At 32.3% G+C, this 16113-nt stretch overlaps 1 protein-coding gene across 1 annotated transcript; it reads right to left on the bottom strand.

Moving 5' to 3' along the window:
- Positions 1-7676: 7676 nt before the first annotated feature.
- On the bottom strand, positions 7677-8738 carry LOC145042465 (protein DSS1 HOMOLOG ON CHROMOSOME V-like). Its single transcript, XM_078990896.1, has 3 exons — positions 8637-8738; positions 8362-8479; positions 7677-8027 (listed from the first exon to the last, which is right to left on the bottom strand). Exons 2-3 carry the CDS (start codon positions 8456-8458, stop codon positions 7897-7899), a joined length of 228 nt encoding a protein of 75 aa, XP_078847022.1. The 5' UTR covers positions 8459-8479; positions 8637-8738; the 3' UTR covers positions 7677-7896.
- Between the last annotated feature and the right edge of the window lie 7375 nt (positions 8739-16113).

The following is a 16113-nucleotide window of genomic DNA, read 5'->3' as shown; positions in this document are numbered from 1 at the left end:
ACATTGATAAGAAACATAATAAAAGTTTTATGTAGATGTAAAAAATAGCAACAAACTGTGTCGTTGATTCTTTTTGAATGATGAAATTAATTCTTTTATAAGAACATTAATAGATTTTTGCATCATAAAATTATTATTTATTAAAGAGTTTACAACATATGTCAATAAGAAAACAAAAGTATCAATAAATAGTCAAAATAGGAGAGGTATTTTTTTTTTTATTATTTATGGAATCATACATTTTAGAACTCTATTACAAAATAAGTCTCATTTCACAAAAAGAAATTTGCAGAAAGAATTTGGCTTTACAAAATTATCTTATGAATGATCCCCACTAACAAAACAATTAATTTGCTATTTGTATCACAAAATAATTTAAATCCGTAAAATTGCTTGTGTGGTTTTGGTCCAAAAAGTTTTGGTGGTGTAACGGTGGTCTAATTTTAGATACTTTGTATGGTTTTGGTCCATATGGTTATCATTTTCTCTTAGTTTTGGTCCATATCCTACCTAAAATGATAATTATATCCTTAACTGGTGCTTTTTTAATTTCTTTTAATTAATTTCTTATTATTTTAATTAAAAGAAACCAAAAAAAAAGCCCACCCCACTCTTAAGTCAACAACCGACCACCACCTCCCCTTTCTCTCTCTCTCTCTTTCTCTCTCTCGTAAAGACCCACCACCGGACTTCAATCCACCACCTCCACCATCGTCAACCACTACCACCTCAAAATCTTCAATAAATTGTCGCCACCATATCTTCCTCCATCTCCACCGCAGAAGCTACCGAAGACTCCTCGCCTAAGCCAACTTTCACATTCTGATCACCACCACCACCACCATTGATCAACACCACTACCACCCGTCAACACCATCAATATTTGTTTAATTTCGTCTCATCGATGTGGACATCAAAGAACAATAACTAGAAAATTGCAGATCGGAGAAGTGAAAAAAAAATAGATTGAATATGGAATACGTCGAAGCACTTCAAGAACTTACAGGATTTCAGCAAATTAAGAATGTTCTCTATTGATGCTCGATTTCTTCATTGTTGTTTGAGAACGGGAGGACGCGGTAGGGATAATGTGTGTATGTGTCTGTTTCAACCTCTTCTTATCAGCAACCATCTTCGATCAACCTCTATCCACAAACACCATCTCATATCACTTTTCAAATTTCATCTCCGACAACCACAAAATTCTATCGTCAAATCAAACTAAAATTCAACACCAAACCATAACAAATCAAAATCAAGAACAATCCTGCAACCTGCAACCAATATCAATGCCTGCAAATCTTTTCAAATGTTTTCAGTTCCAAAAATTGCCCCCCTCAGATCCAAAAATTGAAAATGGTTCTAGAAATCAATTCCCCCATTATAAAGGTGTTGAAAGGTTAAAGGAGGGAAGGGAGGCGGTAGGGGAGATTATCAATGGTGGAAGACGAGTGTAGATGCACCATTGACAGTGGAGGTTCTTCGATCAAGGTTGTAGACGACAACCAATTTTTTTTGTAATATGGGAATGGGCTAGGGTTTGAACGGGAAGGGAAAATGAGTATGGTGGGGTTTTTTTTTATTATTTTGAATAAAAACTGATAATAAAAAATGGAAAAACAAATTATAAGGGCATAATGATCTTTTTAAGTAGATAGGGACCAAAAACAATAGAAAGATCCAATTTTGGACCAGTGGTGCACTAATATTTCGTTTTGAACCAAAAACACATAAATTTGTCAACCATAAAGACCATTTTTGCAATTTTGTCTAGATTTTTGCATCATAACATTATTATTTATAACTTGTTGTACTCTATTAAGGTATTCACAACATTTGTCAATAAAAAAACTAAAGTATCAATAAAATGGTCAAAATAGGAGAGGTTTTTTTTATGGAATAGTAAATTTTAGAACTCTATTACAAAATAAGTCTCATTTCACAAAAGAAATTTGCAAGGCTTTACAAAATTATCTTATGAATGATCCTCACTAACAAAACAATTCATTTGTTATTTGTATCGCAAAATAATTTAAATCCGTGAAATTGCTTTCTGCTGAAATTTAAATTCTTGTCTTGGTATACACAAATGTTAGTTATAGATTGGTTGGTTTTATGTAGGATTGAAAATGAAAAAAAGAAGAAGTTGTTATTGGATATGTTATGATAAGATAAAGTCCATGTCAGGTGAAAAGTGAAGAAGAAGTAAAGTCAGAGGAGGATAGCTGGTGGATGAAAGGCTTGAAGAGTAACGGAACAACTGATGATTCTAGGAGGATTATAAATATATTATAAATAAATAAATAAATAAATACAAAGCTGTAAATATATATGTAAAAAAAAAAATGAAAATTAGCTTCTTTTAGTAATTCTTTTACGATCAGTATAGTTTTTTTACTTCGTCGTTTTCAATTTTCATCACTTTCGTCGATGTACTGTCTCTTTTTTACAATAGCATCTATTGTGTAAAACTGTAAATTTCTTATTGTGTGAAATACGATGTCGTTTTACTAAAAGACAAGGTTTTCGTAATTCCAATAAAGATGGCCTTGATGAGAATCTTTATATTGTTGTCAATTCAGTGATTACTGATTAGCCTTTTTTTTTTGAGAATCTTGTGAAAGTTAATTATAGACCACGAACTCGATCCTAGTACTTTTAGGATTTATAAAGCTAGTTAGTTTTAAATAAAAAAAATTTCACAATAAAACAAAATTCATATTTTCTTTTTCTGTTTTCATGTTAAAAATGATAATGTTAAAATACCATTTTGTTACTCCTTCCGTCCCAAAATTATTATCTACGTTTGATTTTTGAAGTCTTTCTATGTCAATTTTGACTATAAATAATTTTATTTATGTTATATAATTTTTGATGAAACTTATAATAATGAAAATATATTTAAAAAATAATCTATATATATATATATATATATATATATATATATATATATATATATATATATTGCATAAAAAGATTATATAACAAAAAGTAAATTATTTGAGGTTAAAGTTGAAAAAAAAAAAAAAAAAAAACTTAAAAAATCAAACTTGAACAATAATTTTGGAAGGGGGGAAATATTAAATAATGAAGAGCATCCACGTTTGTTGATGATTAACTAATACTCAATGAATATGGAACAATAATAATATAAACAAACTTAGAACACACAATTCTCAAGAACAATCCTCGTTTGTTTCGAAATTTTTTTATCTATAATTCTCTGCAAATGGAGTTTTATTTATCAACTCATAATCAAAACATAAACCTAGCAACTCTATTAACAATAGGGATCATAATTTTAAAAGGAAACTAATAATTGGGAAATAACTCAAATAAACCCTAGGGAAAAAAAAAAAAAATCATAATTCGCATTAAAAAACGAAACCCACAAAAAGATCAAGTGTATCATCTACGAGTGTGCTTTCTTCCTCTTCGAAATTGGTTGAGGGTGATGAGATGAGTTTGAGTTTTTATGAAAATTGAAATGCTTCCCAATAACTTTTTCATGGGCCTTCTGTTGTTTCTCATATATCAAGGCAAATTTACACACCTAGTTATAACTCAAGTAGGTTTGAAATATAAGCGATTGGAAATTTCAAGTAAGAGACTATTCAACAAATGATTTATAAATTGTTCTTTTTCCTCTTTAATGGGAGGTATCCCTCCACTGAGAGGGAACATTGTGATATTGTTTATGTTCTTCGATATGCTATATATCGACAGGAATCTAACAAAAAACATTTGAACTTTGCCAAAATCAAAGTAGATTGCGATACAAATGCATAAAATTTACTTGACTAAAAAAAATGGAGATATTACACATTTCGGTGGTAGGTGGCAAGAGAGAGAGTGTTTAATGAAATTAGAGAAATATACACATTATATTGGGTTGCTTTCGAAAATGGTTATTTATGAAAATCACAAAAAATAGTCATTTTTTTAGTTATGTGGTCAATTTTTTTGTAGTATTGTTCGTATTCTTTCAGTTTGTGAAAAATAACCATTTTTTTCGGAATGCCTAATTCCGAAGTACTGTTCATCTTTTTTTTTTTTTTTCAGTTTAAAAAAAAATTTAATTTTTTATTTTCAAATAAATTATTTTTTTTTCTTTTTGGGATTCCGAATGCTACATTTCGTAATGTTTAATGACATTGTTTTTCAATTTTTTGTTAAATTAAGAAAAAAATGATTTTTTTATTGACCTATGTTCTTTGGATTTCGAACTTGTTCTTGAAAATTCCAGAAGCTTTTTTTTCGAAATTTGAAATTTTAGTCAAGAATATAAACAGTACTTCGGGATTAGGCATTTTGAAGTACTGTTCATATTCAGGAATTTTAGTCCGGAATCTGTAATGTCATTCTAGAGTTAGTCAATAAAATATTTTTCTTGGTCCAAAACAAAGTTGTTACTTTTGCAAATAAAATAAAATTGGGTATGTTATTCAAATACACAATAAAAAATGGTTAAATTACTTAATTTCTCTTTTTTATTTATCCCAAAAGATTAATCTTTTAATACTCCAATAACTTAAGAAATTATTAAACTATATATAAAAACTAAAATATTAATAAATGAATCTGAACTTGTTATTGAGTTTTTTTACTATCCACTTTTCATCTTAATATAACCAATTAACCATAATCAATCTAAAAACAAAAATAATCATTCAGAATTAGTCCAAACCAATCAAAATAATTCATACCATATACTCCGCTCCAAATTAATTAAAATTTTTGGTTTATCCAAACAACCTTAATTACATTAACTAACTTATCCTCATATATGTTCTAGAGAGCATATGGTATGGGTACAAGAAACAGCGTTATGGCTGATATGGAGGGGACTCAGCGGCAATATAACGAAATGACATCGTCCCCCTTCTTGTTGTATTTTGTTGTGTTGCTTCTTGTTATCGTTATGACTGCATGAAACGAAAGAATTGATTGGTTGCAAAAAATATCTCTCTATCTCTCTCCTCTTAATGGTTTTATAACACCATGAACATCATCCCTACTTCTTGTCATAAGGTGTAGTCGCTTCATCAGCTTATTTTTTGGAATTTAAAATGTAAGATTTTCTCCAAAGTAGATTACTAAACATTTATTTCAATGCGATCGCCTCAAAGTTGAAGCATGTAGTAATTGAATTTAAGGCCTTTCCATTCAATTTAAATAACAACCCAGTGTTGACCACAAGTTACAAAATTATTTTATCCTCTTATAAGCTAGTTTTTTGAAATCTACTTTAAGATAACTTATTAATAAACTAAGTTTTCAGAACTTAGCCTAACATTAAATAAAGAGTAAATTACTAAAATCATCCCTGTGATTTGGTTAAAATTACACGTTTGGTTCCTAACTTTTTTTTGCACTCGGATCATCCCTGTGGTTTGATTTTGTTGCGTTTTTCGTCCATGTAGTTTGATTTTGTTGCATTTTTCGGCTCTTACATACATAAAGTTAAGGACCAAACATGCAATTTTTACCAAACCATAAGGACGAAAAACGCAATATAATCAAACCACAGGGATGATCCGAGTGCAAAAAAAAAAGTTATGGACCAAACATGCAATTTTGACCAAACCATAGGGACGATTTCAGTAATTTACTCTTAATTAAATAAAATATAATTATTATATTTTGTATATTCAATGAAATAACTAGTCAAAATTTGATAAAAGATTTTCAAAACAGCTTATTAGTCATTTTATCCTTAAAAAGCTGATTTTCTAACCCAAACACTTTTTAAAAATTGTTTTTCCAAAAAACCATAAGCTAATAAGCACTTTTCCTAAAATCAATTTGGGAATATAACTTATCAAGGTAATTAATTTTTCGGTATGTTCACATCTGGGTAACTATTTTTTTTTTGTACATATGTAGGTAACAAACTTTTTGGAAGTGTTCACATATAACCATTATGACCTGCTATAACAGGTTAAATCCTAGATGTGAACGCTTTCAACAAGTTTGTTACCTAGATGTGTACAAAAAAAATAGTTACCCAAATATGAACAAAACGAAAAGTAAAAATTAAATTACATGAATGGTCCCTGTGGTTTGGGGGAATTTGTGGTTTTGGTCGCTAACATATATTTTTAACTTAAATGGTCCCTACTGTTTATTTTTGTTGCGCGTTTGGTCCCCGTCTTACCTAAAAATACTATTGTGCCCTTATTAATTTATTTTTTAGTTAATTTTCTTATCTATGTATTTATTTTTTTTACATATTTATAAAAATTAATAGACCACGCATATTTGTATCTCCTCGGATGATCCCTACTATTTATTTTTTAATTAATTTAATTTTTTAACTCGGATGATCCATACTATTTAATTTTGTTACGAACTTGATCTCTGTCTTACCTAAAAAGACTATTGTGTCCTTATTAATTTTTTTTAATTAGTTTTCTTGTTTATGTACTTATGCTTTATATGTTTAAGAAAAATTAGTAGACCTCACATATCTGTATCTCCTCACCATCCCATCTTTCATCATTCTCAACTTCTATTTATTTTTCATCTTTAGTGATATCACCGTCTTCATCATCGCTTCTTTTTTCGGTCCTTAACTCCGTCGAATCAACACCACAACCCACTAAAGATGAAGAGACAGTAAGTTATGGTGTTGGTTCGTCAGAGTTGAAGTACCAAAAAAAAAAGACAGTGAAGACGTCGATGTTACTAAAGATGGAGAAGAAATAGAGGATTGCGAGGATCAGAGATGAGATTGTGAATGGTAAGACTCAAATTAAAATTTTCAAATGTGGTTTCAGGTTTACGGTGATGAGATACATATATGCGGGGTATATTAATTTTTTTCATAAAAAATAAATACATAAATAAGAAAACTAATTAAAAAAATTAATAAGGGAAAAATAATATTTTTTGATAAGACTGAGACCAAACGCGTAACAAAAATAGCAGTAAGGATCATCCGAGTTAAAAAAAATAAATTAATTAAAAATAAATAGTAGAGATCATCCGAGGAGATACAAATATGTGTGGTTTATTAATTTTTTTAAATATGTAAAAAATAAATACATAGATAATAAAATCAATTAAAAAAAATAAATTAATAAGGGCACAATAGTATTTTTAGGTAAGACGGGGACCAAACGCGCAACAAAAATAAACAGTAGAGACCATTTAAGTTAAAAAAATAAATTAACGACCAAAACCACAAATTCCCCCAAACCACAGGGACCATTCATGTAATTTAATTTTTAATTTTCGTTTTGTTCATATTTGGGTAACTATTTTTTTTGTACAAATCTAGATAACAAACTTGTTGAAAGCGTTCACATCTAGGATTTAACCTGCTATAGCAGGTCATAATGGTCATATGTAAACACTTCCAAAAAGATTGTTACCTAGATATATATACAAAAAAAAGATAGTTACCCAGATGTGAACATACCGAAAAGTTAATTACCTTCATAAATCATATTCCCAATCAATTTTGTGATTAAGAAAAAGCTAAACCAAACACACCCTAAATATATAGAGTATAGAGAAATATAATAAATAGATAGAAGCAATAACCTGTCCTAAATTTCAAAGTGATTCTAGTAAAGTTAAATTTAAATAAATAACGACAGCCTTTCTGATGGTAAAAAGCTTTTCAAGGATTTTCTTAAGAATTGATCTCATCACAACTTAACAGCTGTTCCTCAAAACAATTGATTTTGATTATAAAGAAATCAAAATCAATACTTTCAATAATCATATAACTGACTTTCAAACACTCCTATGAACAAAATCAAAAGAACAACAATGTTTCCATCACCCACATATGCAAACACAATCAACATTTCAAAAGAATTTCAAACACAATCAAGATTTTATACCAGGAAAACAATCACACCTGAATCTGCAAATGGAATTACATATTCACTTCTTCTCGCTGTTGCTTTCCAGTTCCCTCCTCAGCTGTAGAGAGAAGTCATCATTCACATCATCATCATCCCAATCATCTTCCCATTGTTGAGTTACTTCATTTCCTTCTTCCTTTACATCCCACTCTGTAACAACATACATATGATTTTATGATTTAGATCAAAAGCAAAACTCACCATAACTCCTTCAACTTTCAGATAATTCGTTTTGTTTTCAATTCACTGTAGCTTACAAAATGATTAAAATCAAAGCTTGATAGACATATGGATGTTACGGATATCTAATTTTAGAGTTTGTTGTGGAATTGATCTCTGTTGTCAGAATATCTAATTCAAGAAATAAAAACATCCATAATCAAGCTACATGTATGTATCTTTTAACTACTTTTGCATAAAGAACAACAACGAAAATGTACAAAAAGTCGAAAACTTGTTGTCCAAGGTAGGAATGATAGTTTACCTTGATCGATTGCAAACTCTTCAAACTCATCGTCATCTTCAAACAGATCAATCTTAGCTTCTTCATCAGCAGCCTTGGGTTGTTCATTTGTTGCCATTCTTCCTCCACTTACGAAAACCTGTTGGTAGTGACAAAAGGCAGGGGGGACAAACACGAGTGAGATTCAAGAAAAAATCCCCACATTTCTGGCCCTAATTTATGTTAATACAGTGTATTTGATCGAAGAATCATCAAATGGACATTGAAGAACAAGAAAAACGAGCTAATTAACTTACGATGATCCAAACGATGTTCCGATTTGTGAAAGATTGATTAGATTAGCAGAGTCCTGAATTACGAAGCAAAGAACCTAGGGTTCCTTTATATGTAAATCTGACCAGCAAGTTTAAGCCTATTGTCTTACAAGACCCTTATCTTTTATTGGGTTACGTAAAAGGCCCTCAAGAAACATGAAATGTTGAAACGAACCCTATTCTTTTTACAAATTCATCATTGCCGTCAAAATATATATATATATATATATATATATATATATATATATATATATATATATATATATATATTAAAATTGTCCTCCCTTATCTACAGTAAACATCCTAAGGGATTCACACAAATGGTCCCTTCATTATATCTTATATTGCACTTTTGGATTGTTTTTGGTATAGGGGTATTTTATGGAAAGTATTGTATTCTCTGGCCACAGGTCATCGTGAGTCTTTTTTTACTGTATTCCATGTTTATATGCTTTGGTTCTGCTTTAACCTAGGTCGTTTTCTTGATCGTGCATTTGTATTCCGGATCCTTTCCACCGCCTCTCTTTCTGCTTTAAGCCACTCTGCTAAGGACACCACCCCGCATCGCCAATCTCCGCGTGCTTAAACCACCGTTATCCCGTCGTCGCTGTCTTCAGCGATGTATCGACCACCAACCACCACAGTTCGCCGTTTGCCGTCTGCTCCACCACCGTCTCAATAGAAGTCGCATGTTCTTCTCAACCTAGCGGCTTATGATTGGAAATCAACAAGGATTTCAGGTTGCCCCTGTCTACCCAGATGTTGTCGTTGAGATTCTGATACAGTCAATCCTCGATTTCATGTTTTCTGTCAGCTTTCATCATAAGGTCAACACGTATTACAACAAAGGTTGGTGGGGCAACGTTAACGCCGCTGTCATCCCCAGGAATCAGAAGTGAATTTTGGTGAAATCCCAGATTACACTTGAGTAACTCAAAACCTCTACATCTTAAAGTAAGTTTTCTCTAAATTACCACCCTAACTTGACAAATTCTACACGAAATCAGGCTTTTCTTATTTCGTTTTAGGTTGTTTACCCTTTTTAAGCATCGTTTCCTGAAGCATCAGTATACAACTTTCATCGCTTTTTCATTGCTTTATTGTCTTTCATTATATCTTATAAATGTCTCCTAATTGAGTGTTTGGTTACGCTATGTAAGAGTGCAGAGCATTTGCTTTTGAAGTTACGTAGGTGTGTTTTGACTAAATGGTTGGAATACATTCATGCACTGTATGTGTTTGATCAATTGTCAGATAGAAAATTTTGTTCTTCAAATTGGTTAATAGAGATGACACAGGGGATGTATTTTGGTCAACCAATCATTCATTCATGATACTTTCATTACATTAATTTTTTTTGCTATATGTGTTAAATTTTTCTTGTGATGTTTTCCCATTTGTACATGTTAGTGTTGCTATTATTTTCATATGTATCACCATTATTTCTGAGTCCTACTGTTTGTTATCTACTAGAACTTGGACAACGGATATAAGTCTGTGAATGGTAGGTCAACAACAATTCCCCGGTGAAGAACAACAACTACATTTGTAGAAAAAGATAAGTGCCACCAATTAAAAGGTAGCAGTGTTTTGTTCATTTAGTATTGAGTATATAAACTATAAAATATAAAAGATTCTATCTATTTATTATTAGTGCTAATATTTATTATAAAATTGTTGTAAGGTTCTCTGAAAAATGAGCTTCATCATCTTCATACACTTGAAAAGAGTTAATGTAACGCCCCGTTCTAAAAGTATTTATTTATGGATTACCGAGATCAAGAGTAAGGGCGTTTAGGTCTTTTATGGGAAATGGGTTTCATTCGAGAAGGTTTCGGACAGGGGTGTGTTGCTAGAAGCGTAGGGCTTCTCGCCACATTTACGTGGATATAAAGTTCATCGGGAATGGACTTAGGATAAAAGAGATATTGTAATTTGAAGTTATTGGCATCAATGGTCCCTAAGGGAAAAGTTTAGCAAAGAGGTCCATTGCATGCTAAGTATGCATGCACGTGATTGGCTGGGTACGCCCAACGTATGAAGGAAAGTGAACGCAGAGCCTCATAGCATACACCTAGCGTACAGGATGTACGACCAGCGTACGCCTATCATCCATAAACCCTAATTCTTTGAGTGTGAAGGCTATTTAAACAACTTTAAGAGCTCATAACCCTCCCTTACCTTAGCCCCCAATGTTTAGAGCCGTTTTCCCAAAACCCTAGCCAACTTCTTGAGTGTGTGAGCTATTGAAGTGAATTTGGAGTGTTTTGAGAAGAAGGTGTTGCATCTAGTGAGTAGAGGAAGAAGGCCAACGTGTAGATCTGAAGTTTTCTGGTGATTCAAGAGCTCCTAAAGGTATAAAGCTTCTTGCTTGACATCTATTTTGTGTAGATCTAAGTTTTGTGAAATTTTGACACCATTCTTGTCCTAAAAAACCCCCCAATATGATGCATGATGTGTTTTGGTTAAGATAAGTTGTCCTTTCAGACCATAAGAGAGGTCTTGAGTGAGATTAATGAGGTCCCAATGGCTTTGGTTGTCCTATGTATAAAGTAGGAAGGTCTTAATGGGTTAAGACCTTGAGTTAAGAGCTTTATAGATGTCAAACAGGATAAAGTTTGAGACTTTATGAGTCCTAGGCCCTTTTTGTCACTGGATCTGGCATATAGGCTTAAGTGCTTAAGCCATTAAGCACATGGAATGATTTTTGTATAGACGCGCGTACGCCCAACGTAAATTGTAGAACTCCCAACGTAGTGGGTTAGCGACCCGCTTTCCAGTCAATGAGCCGACATACGCCCCGCGTACCCGAGGAGTACGCCCAGCGTATGCCCTCTTTTGGGTTTTTGAATTTGGGATTTGAAGTATTGGACTGTTTATGGGCTAGCTGGGCTTTGGCCGTGACTTAACAGTATAGATGGAGTAATTTGGGCCCAATAATTATTATGGACCTTGGATCTAGGCCCGATTAGAAAGATGAATTTATTAAATTGGGCCAATATTAGGCTTTGCATAAGGACTTGGTTTTGGGACTTGGCCTAGAAAGTCATGTTGGATTCTAACTTGGTGATTATTATGTGATAGTTGGGATTTCCGGTGAGTCAGTGGTCAGAAATTTGCATGATTTCAGCACTACTCGCGAAGTGAGTTATCCTCACCAAGGGTCTAAGGCACCAAGGTCGGCCCTTTGAATTGTTATTTGAGTAATTGATGTTGTGATATGTTAGTTGGTATTCTGCTAGAATGGATGATTATATGATCGTATGGTTGGTTAGATCGGTAACCTGGTAGACTGGGTGTGACTATGCTTAGTGACTTGTAGTTGGTCGGATTATCTGTATGCTGGTAGGAGATTACCTGTGATATGTGCGCAAGTTTGAGCAGTTGTAGAGGGTATTCCATCCTGGTAGGATGATAGGGCCCTAGTATGTGTTTCTGTAGATTGTTATGTGATTTATCTGATAGGTGCACATGTTTATTAGCGTGTGGGCATTCCAACCCGATGGTTGTGGGCCAAGATTATTTCATCCCGTTAGGATGATTGGACTCATGGTAGGTAGGGCATTCCAACCCGATGGTTGTGGGCCAGGAGTATTCCATCCCGGTAGGATGATTGGACTCATAGTATGTTGGCATTCCAACCCGATAGTTGAGGGCCTGGGGTATTCCATCTTGAGGATGAATGGACCCATAGTAGTTGTTGTTGTAGGGTAGGTGTCCGGTCATTCCAACCCGATGGTTGTGGGCCGAGAGTATTTTATCCTGGTAGGATGATTTGACTCATAGTATGTTGGCATTCCAACCCGATGGTTGAGGGCCAAGGGTATTCCAACCGGATGGTTGATTGGACCCATAGTATGTTGTTTATTGATGTATGTGTATGGTTATGTGTGTATGAGTATTTTGGGGGAAACTCACTAAGCTTTCGAGTTTACGGTTTCAGTTTATTGTTCAGGTACATCAGGTGATAGTGGCGAGGCAAATGCGTGATCGTATTGCTCCTCATATTTCATGATTTTGTGATGTGGTTCCGGGGATCCTTTGATGTTTAAAACTGTTTTGAAACAAGTTTTATTAACTTAATGGTTTTTGAATGGATTAAAATATTTTAAATTGGCTTAAATTTTATGGATGTTATAGTTAAGTTCACAAGCTTCAGGACTTAAAACACGAGGCAAGTTAGATTTATGAATTTATATTAACATTTATATTAACCTCGAACCAGGATGATGGATATTTTATATATGAGACTTATCTAGCGGCAATGAGAAGAAATATAAGACGGCTACATTCACTTTTGTTGTTAAGAAGGTTAGTAAAAAACTAAAATTTCTACAAAAAGTAATGGGGCTAATATTATCTTTATGATTCAAAATCTTTAAACATAGATTTGGTGATGAAATGTTTACTATTTACATAATGGATTTTTCCATTTTCTTGACAGATGGGAGAAGCATGTCGTTAGTTTACTTGCCAACAAGCAACAGAAGAGGAAGATTGTAATTTTTTGAGTGTGAAATGCTTAAAGTCAATAAAAAGTTGACGGACATATTAGGTATTTCATGCACAAGTTACCTGAATCGGATGTTGTTGGATGATGTTGGTAAGAATATCTTCTAACTTAGTGGGAGTTGTGTGTTTTTTAGTTGTTAATGGACAACTTAAAAACATGCAGTTAATATTAGAAGATTTGTATCATAGGTTTGGACTTCAAAGTAGTAGTGGGAAAATCCTAGCATATTAGGTATTTCATGCACAAGTTACCTCTATTGTCACCTATCTACGAAAATCCTCTTTTTGGAGACGATCGGAAATCGTCTCTTACCACTGCCTCTACGTTCCAGTAAGTTTAATACATATATGTACCACTTGTCTCTATCTTATCCTTCATCGTAACCATCTGCAATTACTTCCACTATTCTTTTCTTTCTCTTTCTCTATTCCACATCATAGAAACTCCAACCGATTAACATTGTGGTTTCTTTTGGCTAATATCTACCTTATTTGTGTTTTTCCTGTGGAGGTTGGGTGAAATTATGTTCCATATTAGGGATTGCTAAAATTGAATTTTTCTTATTGCAGAGTTGTTGGTGTTGTCACTTGATGGAGGGGGAGCGGTTTCTTCTGGTAGCATAGCATGTTTGGTTTGTGGTTCTTTTTTTTTATTATTGATAATTAAGTTTTTCATCTGATTGAGGTTCATTACTGTGAAGCTTGAAGTTTGTTCATTTTTATATAGCAACATATATAATTCTAAATTAACAAGTCCAAAAGTTATATGCACACACCAATATGTTTGATAAAATGCTTGAGGGAAGGGAAGAACATGTTAAATGTTTAAATGTACCATTGTTCTGTTGTGTAAATTGTTCGTCTTATAAAACTATATTAAAATAGTACCTTTTGTGTGCCCTGTGAAAAATTTAAGTGGGTGAATTCTTGGATATGCGTACCCAGCTTTTGAATGCATTAAAACAATCAAGAAACATGGAGTTGAAAAAGAAGAATTAAGGTTTTGGTGTCAATGTTGGTTACCATTGCCATATTTATGTTGTTTCGAAGTTTTTCTTGATATGCAACTTTTGATTGATTGATTTTTTATGGTTTTGGTTTTTGTAATCAGGTTATTTATATTTATGTAGTCTCTATACAGTTATAGGTAGGTTGTACACAATTTGGTTCTTTGTGGTTCGGCCCTTTCTTTGTAAGAAAAGGTTTTTATAAAAATATTGTTTTTTGGTTAATAAGTTTACTATTAATAAATGAAGTTGTTATGAATTGATTCAACCCTGACATAAACTTGATATGCTTTGTAGTTTTGGGTCATGTGTGGATCCAAAGTCCATATTGTATGAATTATACCAGTTATTGTGTATAAGGCTTCAAAAGCAAATTTTATCAAGATCTGAATGTACAGGTGATCGGTAAGTTGATACATAAATTCAATTATAATTGTGATATTTCAAGTTCTATATTTGGAATATTCTTATATCTTAATGCAGATTATTGAGCTTGATTCTATGTATGATGAAATACAGTCTACGGAAAGGGAAATTTATAGCCAATGGCTAGATGGAGGTGGTAGCATTTTAACTTTTGAATCTCTGACAAAAATAACCTTGAAGTCATCTTACTGATTAAATGTTTGATCTTAAAGGTAAAGAATTGAATATAGAACCCTTGGTTATAGGTGGATGTCAAGGAGGTTTCTACATACATTGTTATTTAGGTAAAACGTGAATTTTTCCGAATTTTTTTTTTTTGATATTGAAGTTGTTATCTTGGAGTTGTATCATTTCTAAATATTGCATTTTTTTCCCTTTTGATGTTAAGGAAAAGAAGGAAAATGTGAATAATTTGTATGCATGAGATGAATAGAGGTTTTTATTTTTATACATTATTTGCCTTCTTTTTACAACTATTTTAGATAAAGGTTTGAGCTACAACTGTTTCGACATGTAAGAAGTATTTTTTAAGTAAATTGATGAAATTAGAAATGAACCTTCGTGGCAAAAAAAATTAATTATACGGTCGTGCAAGCTTTTTATTGACCATTATGCTCCTGGTCATTTAAAAGTTTTTTGACATCGTTCTAGCTGACTTTGTTTCTTAGGTTCATATTTTTGTCGCAATAAGAAGTTCATAGCTCATTAAGTATTTTTTTTTGTACTACAATTCTTTTTACCAAATACAACATTGCACTTTAGTTTTTTTTTTTTATAAAAAATGAGGTCTGTCTACTTTTTACTATTAATCAGGTTTTTTATGGATTATCTTAGTAATGAATCTAGCAAATTAGTTGGAATGGTTACCAGAAAAGGATGAGAAGAACTTTAAGTTTGTCAAAAGGCAGCAAAGGACACTTTTTGGTAAGCAGCACAATATATTTCTCTGCTTTTCAACCGATTTAATGACCACTATGCCCTTGGTCGTTTAAAAGTCTTTTGATGTCCTTTTGGCTTTTAAAAGATTGATGTGTAAACGTAGTGGATAGAAAATGTAAAATTTCTATTACAACATTTTAACTTAATTTTTTTTATTATTAGGCATTGTTCAATGGATAATCCACCTAATTATAACATTGTACTTTCAATTCGTTTTTATTAGGGAATTGTACTATGAAAAATCTACCCCACAATGACAACCACTACACTCTCTAACTACTTACATGTGTTGACCATTATACCCCCTATGTTGACCAAAACCAATGTCATATCAAATGAATCTATGATGATAATAAAAACAAATGTAAGTTACCCATTGTTACTCATGTCATTTTCCTTCATTTATACAAGTGTGCTTTCCAGGATACTTTTAAATATCACTTCTATCAGATGCACTAATTTATTGAAGACAACACATAAATAAAGAAACCCAGTTCTACCTTTTTTTAATGTTATCCATGTTTTTCACATCTTTTGCTTATGCACCAACATTATCGACATTTATTTTATACATT

This window comes from Lactuca saligna, chromosome 4 (genome assembly GCF_052625555.1).
Source record: "Lactuca saligna cultivar CGN05327 chromosome 4, ASM5262555v1, whole genome shotgun sequence".
Classification (NCBI taxonomy): Eukaryota; Viridiplantae; Streptophyta; class Magnoliopsida; order Asterales; family Asteraceae; genus Lactuca; species Lactuca saligna.
This window is presented reverse-complemented; position numbering and strand designations above follow the sequence as displayed.